The following is a 6,858-nucleotide window of genomic DNA, read 5'->3' as shown; positions in this document are numbered from 1 at the left end:
GTCCTTCTCGTGGTCGGCGTTAATGACCTTAAATGGTTGGATGCCAGATAACTTATAATCAATCGATAATAATCAATCCTACTTGTGGAATTTTGATTTTGAAAATGTCAGTTTCCAACTTATAGCTATTCAAAAGTAATTGAATAAACTGAATTTACTGTGGGAAAAAAAATAATTTTCAGAGAAATTAATTAAAACCATTTGCATGATTGCCAGTTTACTGGTTCACATATATACTTCGATGTGATCTTTTTTAACCGAAGGTTGAGATTCAATAGGTAAAATCATATGCCTTAGCATCGATTTTCTATTGAAAATCAACCTGAGCTACTTCTCCAAAGGGCAAAAAAATTCTAAGTGTTGGAGATTTGGTGATTTTTAATCCGCAAAAACTTATGATTCAAACTTCATAACAATCTTAGGGTTTGGGTTCAGTAGACGGGGCAACATGCAGGTACGGGTGGCTACCTAGGGAAAAATTGAAATCACGTGCAACGTTCAATTGAAATGTCCCTTGTTAAGTCAATGGAACTTTTATTCAAAAAGTACTTAAAGTTAATTTGCTGAAAATTTCATTGATAGATTTTGCTGGAACTCCATGAAGTACCAGGCCGACCTCTCGGCCACTACATGGCAGAGGCCATATATCAGGGAAAACTTGAGCATACGTGCCACCTGGGCCTGTGTTGGCACGAGCATGGCCGGAAATTGCGTCATCGGACAACTGGAAACCCCCTGGCACCTGAACGGTGAAACCTGGGGGCCACCAAGCCGCTACAGCCGGGAAGTGGACAGAACAGGCTTCCAACCCTAACCACCAGGTATTGCACGTATATTTGGGTACGATTTACGTGGTCTAGCAAGATCTTAGGTTCGAAGCCCATTTATTCGAAAATGGGTCGTAAGATCTTGTTTTTACTTCCGATGGGGATAAGACCTACTCTCATCTACCATATGCCATGGGTCGTATCTCTGGGATAAATCTTTTGCCACATGCATGTCTGTCGTCACCCATACTCCTGATAATCGCAACACGGGCTCAATGACGACCAGTGGCAGCTGAACAGTGCAACACGGAGACATCAAACCGGTGCAGTCGGTAAGGAGATAGAACAGGCTTCTCACACCCACCACCATGCGGCCCTCTATATGGGGTTATGCATTACGGGGATAACCCAAAGTTGGTGGCCCTAGCACCCTACGGATATTAATGGGACCCAATGCCTGTGTGGTGTACACACACTTGCTGGGTGGCACGTTTGTTCATGGGGGACTTGAACCATCCCAGAGATTTATGGGGGTAAGTGGAAAATTGCGTCAAGTTACTACTATTGTAAAAAGGGCCACTTTGCGCGTGCCCTGTTCGAGAACGAGTAGTCTAGTATTGACCTCCACCCATGTGATTTAGCAGGTGACATGCTTTTTCAAACAGTAAATGTGGCTAGTCACTACCTTGTACATGAGGCGTGCTACGCAGGGCCAAGTGTTCACGTGATATCCCAGATTTCGCCTTTCCAGACCCAGTGTGAACAATATACGTCACATTTGCAGGCAAATGCTTCATGCCAAGACGTCCAAATTGGTACCGTTGAGCTGCGCATGACACGGGCTCTCCATCTGTGACACATTTTGTCATTGCTCTTGTAAGAGTCGCTGGTTAAAATCCAAGCAAGGCCAAAAAACACAATACATAGGCTATTAGGGTATGCTGAGTGCTGATTATACATACACATACATCCCTATTGTCAGAGAACCATACAATACAAGCCAGTGAAATGGGTAATGTTGTGCTCCACGTGATACGGTCTCTACACCTCTGATTCTTCAGTACTCCTGAAAGGGTGGTGTGTTCAAATACAGGTAAATGCGGAAAAGCCACAATGCCCAGACAATTAGGCTATAATGCGTGCTTATTGTACCAAGTACGTCCACATTGGCTGAGAACGGTGCACTGTAGCTGAGTGAACTGGGTACCGTTGAGATCCATATAAGAAAGGCTTTCCATCCGAAACATACAATACCGTCATTAATGTAAGGGTTGCGAGTTGTCATTTTGGTGATTGTTGACATGGTTATCTGTGCATACCCCGAACCTACCACGTACAATTTGGGGTGGCCAACTTAGAGGAAAAATAATCAAATTATGCGACATGTGACATATCTCTCTACATTAGCAAAGCAATTTAATCTTAACCTTCGGTCCACAGTGCTCCCCAAAAAGCGCTGCGCTCAAGGAAGTGATATCTGGTAACTCAATGAAGTGGGGGGCGTGGAGCTTAAGTAGATTGATCGAAATTAAGAGTCTACTTTAATTTCATGTAAGATCTTTAAGTAATATTTGTGAGTCAGATTCAGTCCAAAACTATAGTAACAAGTCCCAGTTGCTTATTTTTCTCTTTCTTCTATTTCACCATAATAATAAGCAGTAAACAGTCCAGGAAGAATAATATTTACCCATCTCTCCAGATTGTTCTTGCTTACGTGACACTTCCTGTTTTCCCATCAGCTAAAGGGCAGCCTTAGATCTTGTAGCTTTTCAAACCCTTAGTAAATAATCATTAATCAATATTCATAACTCAAAAGTAAACAAATAAGAACAAAGTTTAAATACCTTGTGAAAATTAAGATATCCTGCTTATTCACTACTATTTAAAGGGACACTCTCCTTTCTCCGACTACCATTCACTTGCCGGTGTGCGAGGCTTCAGTTAGCTGATAGCTGAGAGGCGGGGGAAATGCAACTAATCTGTATTAAACAGACATCGATCTTAAATACTAGGACTTGCGAGTAAGAAAGTAAAAAACATTCAAACATAATTAAACATGAGCTATCAGGTTTAAACAGATTGGTATATATATAGTGGAGGGAAGAGAGAGTGATCAGATAAAAAGTAGAGCCATTACAGTGTCCGAGCATGTATGAAAAACGTGCAGTATATGGCTCCCCCTAAAAAGAACGTACATGTGAAATGGGGTGCTTTGCTCTTGAGAGTGGAACCGTATATGGGTCGCCTGGCAGGAGATATGAGTGTTTTAGGCGATCAATGGTAAACCAGTCTTCTTTTTAACCTATTTAAAAACCAGATAGATTTCACAGGTGTAGGCCTACTCATATGATTTTATCACGTCAGTAATTTTTCTTAAGGTGTCAGTTAATCCCTTACTTGTCATCAATATGATGCATAGTTAACAACACTGCTGTATTTCGATGTTTTCTAAATGAAGGTTGACATATTTTTTTTCATTAGGGAATATACATTCACAATTTAATTTTTAATATTGTATATACACAATAGTATGTTTACATCGATAAATTCTGTAATTAATATGTATTCACAATTGCAACGTTTACTAGTCATCTAGATATGCTTATGGATTACAAACATACCAACTCGTGAATAATTTTAAGCAGAAGTTATAGGTCCAATTTTGTGTAAGTTGAAAATATTTGCAAAGCTACTTTTAATCAATTTAAGTAGTTACGGGTCAGTAATTGAATAATCATTCTATTTTTTATCTCTAAATCTATCTTTTGTTATTCTAAGTTTCATAGTTTATATATGAAATGTTTACTCTAATGCTGTTACTCCTATTAAAACATTTTATTTTTTAGTGTTCATTACTGCTCTTGTAGTTTATCTATTTCCTTGACTCCTTTCCTCAATGGCCTATTTTTTCCTGTTATAGCCTTATAGGACCTAAAGCTTCCTTCTTTTCCAACTAGGGTTGTAGCTTAGCTTGTGATGATAATAATAATAATAATAATAATAATAATAATAATAATAATAATAATTATAATGAAAATATGCAAAAAATTATAAATTACCTGGAGTTAAGTATAGCACATCCTTCAACTCAACCAGGTTCTAGCAGTGAAAAGGTTTTCTGCTCATTATCAAGAGTGAACTGTAACATAGGTGTTGTTGTGCGGGCTTATATAAAAATCCTGCTTCGACATTCCATCCTTATTGGACAAGGACTGCCCGAGGGCAGAGACCATTCATCCTGGGAGGTAGTGGCCTGTTGCTAGCCTGCGTGCTTGTTGGGATTAATGGTACTGTTCTGTCTGGAGATAATCCATGTTTGGGCCTGCAGCCCTATCACTCCTGTTATGGTTGTTATTGCCTCGACTATTGTTGGTGATCGACATTATACACGTTGGCAATAAGGTTTCCTCTTGCGTGGTGTTGAGGTTAGGTCCTTCTTATTGAATGAAAAAAGCTTCTAATATCCTGAGATGTCTGCTGTCAGGGGCACGGCCAATGATGGTGACATTTTTCACTATGTGCTCCCTTGTTTTCATGAAATTATGTTTTTGGAGGCAATGCATTTTTATTGCACCCTTTTGCACGTTGCAAGATAATCTTTTAGATAGACGCATCGTTGTCATCCCGATGTAGGTGCCAGGACATTCATGGACAGGGCATTTATATCAGTACACTACGTTGGTCTTCCTCAAATCATCTTGCTGGCAGGGGCAGGATGGTTTTTCATTATCAGGTCTCGTGTTTTTGCGATTGGTAATAAATTATGAGGTTGACTTCAGTATCCTCTGCTGTGGCCAAAACATTGTTTTTTATTATATTTTTCATAGTCTTTACTTCTTCTTTGTAGTTTTATCTCATTAGGCCTTTATAGTATAGATTTATTTTGGCTGCCGTATTGGTACTATCAGGGCCTTCATTCTGGTACCAGAATGAAGGCCCTGATAATACCAACACACCAGCCAAAAAATCTATACTATAAAGGCCTTATAATGTCAAACTACAAGAGAAGAAAAGACTATGAAAAATATAATAAAAAACAACGTTTTTGCCACAGCAGAGGATACTGAAATCAACCTCATAATTTATTACCAATCAGGAAAAACATATGACCTGATAATGAAAAACAACCCTGCCCCTGACATGCAAGATGATTTGAAGAGGACCAACGTAGTGTACCGATATAAATGCGCTGTCCAGGAATGTTCTGGCACCTACATCGGGATGACGACGATGCGTCTATCAAAGAGATTATCTTGTCACGTGCAACAGGGTGCAATAAAAATTCATTGCCTTCATAAACCTAATTTCAAGATAACAAGGGAGCACATAGTGAAAAATGTCATCATCATAGGCCGTGCCCCTGACAGCAGACGTCTCAAGATAAGGGAAGCTCTTTTCATTCAACAAGAAAGACCTGACCTCAACACCATGCAAGAGGGGATATTGCCAACGTATATAAGGTCCACCAACAATAGTCCAGGCAATAACAACCATAACAGGACTGATAGAGCCGGAGCCCAAAACATGGATTATCTCCAGACAGAAGCAGTACCATTAATCCCACCAAGCACGCTGGCTAGCCACAGGCCACTACCTCCCAGGGTTAATGGGCTCCGCCCTTGAGCGGTCCTTGACCAATAAGGATGGGATGTCGAAGCAAGACTCCGTATTTAAGCCCTCACAACAACACCCGCATTACAGTTCATTCTTGATAATAAGCAGAAAACCTTAATGCGGGAAACCGGTTGAGTTGAAGCATGTGTTATGCTCAATTCCACGTAATATATAATTTTTTCAACATAAGTGACCATTACCTTGTGTACACTAACATTGTGATAGTGTTTCATACTTTGTGTGTATTATCTGTACTTTCATAGTGTGATGTGATATATTATTAAAGATGAATTGTGAATGATATGTTCTTCATCACCTTCCTAATGATAATATGTCCCTTTCCCAGTTTCTGGTGCATTATAGCAATGAAGACAAAAAGATAATAAGAACAATAGAAAAGGTTAATTACAAAAATAATGCTACTAAGGCAGCAATCACTTTCAATAAAACCTGCTTAAAAGAGGGTCTATTCCCGAAAAATAATAATAATAATAAAAATGTTGATGAAGAAATCCTTCGATAACCCAGCTACTGAGTGGGGCAAGCCAGCCTTAACTTGGTGCCAGTCCCAAGCCTGGGTAAATGAGGAGGGTTAGCGGCAATAAAGGAATCCAGCCATGAAAAATTAGACAAAACAACTATGGTCAGTGAGTATAATCAGAATGAAATTAATGCTTGGGTGTTCCCCTTCGGCGACGCGTTGATCCCACAGAAAAATTGGCCAGGGGTACCCAGTCATGGGCGGGCTGGATTAAAAAGGCCAGATCAGAGGAAAATATCTGAGAAGAGGATGAGAATGGCAACTCTGAATGTGGGGACAATGACTGGAAAAGGGCGAGAGCTGGTTGACCTTATGGAGAGAAGGAAAATTGGAGCGCTGTGCGTGCAGGAGAGCAGGTGGAAGGGAAATAATGCAAGAGAACTAGGCGAAGGTTGTAAATTATATTACAGTGGAGTAAATATGGGAGGAAGAAATGGTGTTGGAATAATATTATCGAAAGAGTTGAAGGAAAATTTGATTGGGGTGAATAGGAAAAATGATAGAATTATGAGTTCAAAGCTAGGACTGGGAGCAACAATAGTCAATGTGGTGTGTGCCTATGCCCAGCAAACTGGATGTACAGAGGAGGAGAAGGATACATTTTGGGAGGAGATGGACGAGGAACTTGGAATAATTCCTGCAAGGGGAAGGGTAATTAGAGGAGGAGATCTAAACAGCCACTTGGAATTAGTAGAGAAAGGATAGAGAGTGCATGGAGGTTGGGGTGTTGGTAAGAGAAATGATGGGGGAGAAAGAGTGATTGATTTTGCATTGGCTTTTGACCTAGCAATGATCAACATCTTCTATGAAAAGATTAACAGACTGATTACATACAGTAGCGGTGGCAGGGAGAGCAAGATAGATTTGCTACTCTGTAAGAGAGATCATCTGAAGGAATTTATAAATTGCAAGGTGATAAATGAGGAGAGTGTAGCA

At 40.0% G+C, this 6,858-nt stretch overlaps 1 protein-coding gene across 1 annotated transcript; it reads left to right on the top strand.

Annotated features, from left to right (window-relative positions):
- Positions 1 to 6,021: 6,021 nt before the first annotated feature.
- LOC137617563 (craniofacial development protein 2-like) lies at positions 6,022 to 6,627 on the top strand. Its single transcript, XM_068347572.1, has one exon. The coding sequence runs from the start codon at positions 6,022 to 6,024 to the stop codon at positions 6,625 to 6,627; it is 606 nt and encodes a 201-aa protein (XP_068203673.1).
- Positions 6,628 to 6,858: the final 231 nt, after the last annotated feature.

Source organism: Palaemon carinicauda, chromosome 23, assembly GCF_036898095.1.
Source record: "Palaemon carinicauda isolate YSFRI2023 chromosome 23, ASM3689809v2, whole genome shotgun sequence".
In the NCBI taxonomy this organism is placed as follows: domain Eukaryota; kingdom Metazoa; phylum Arthropoda; class Malacostraca; order Decapoda; family Palaemonidae; genus Palaemon; species Palaemon carinicauda.
Note: the sequence above shows the minus strand (reverse complement) of the source record. Positions and strands in the feature narration are given on the sequence as shown.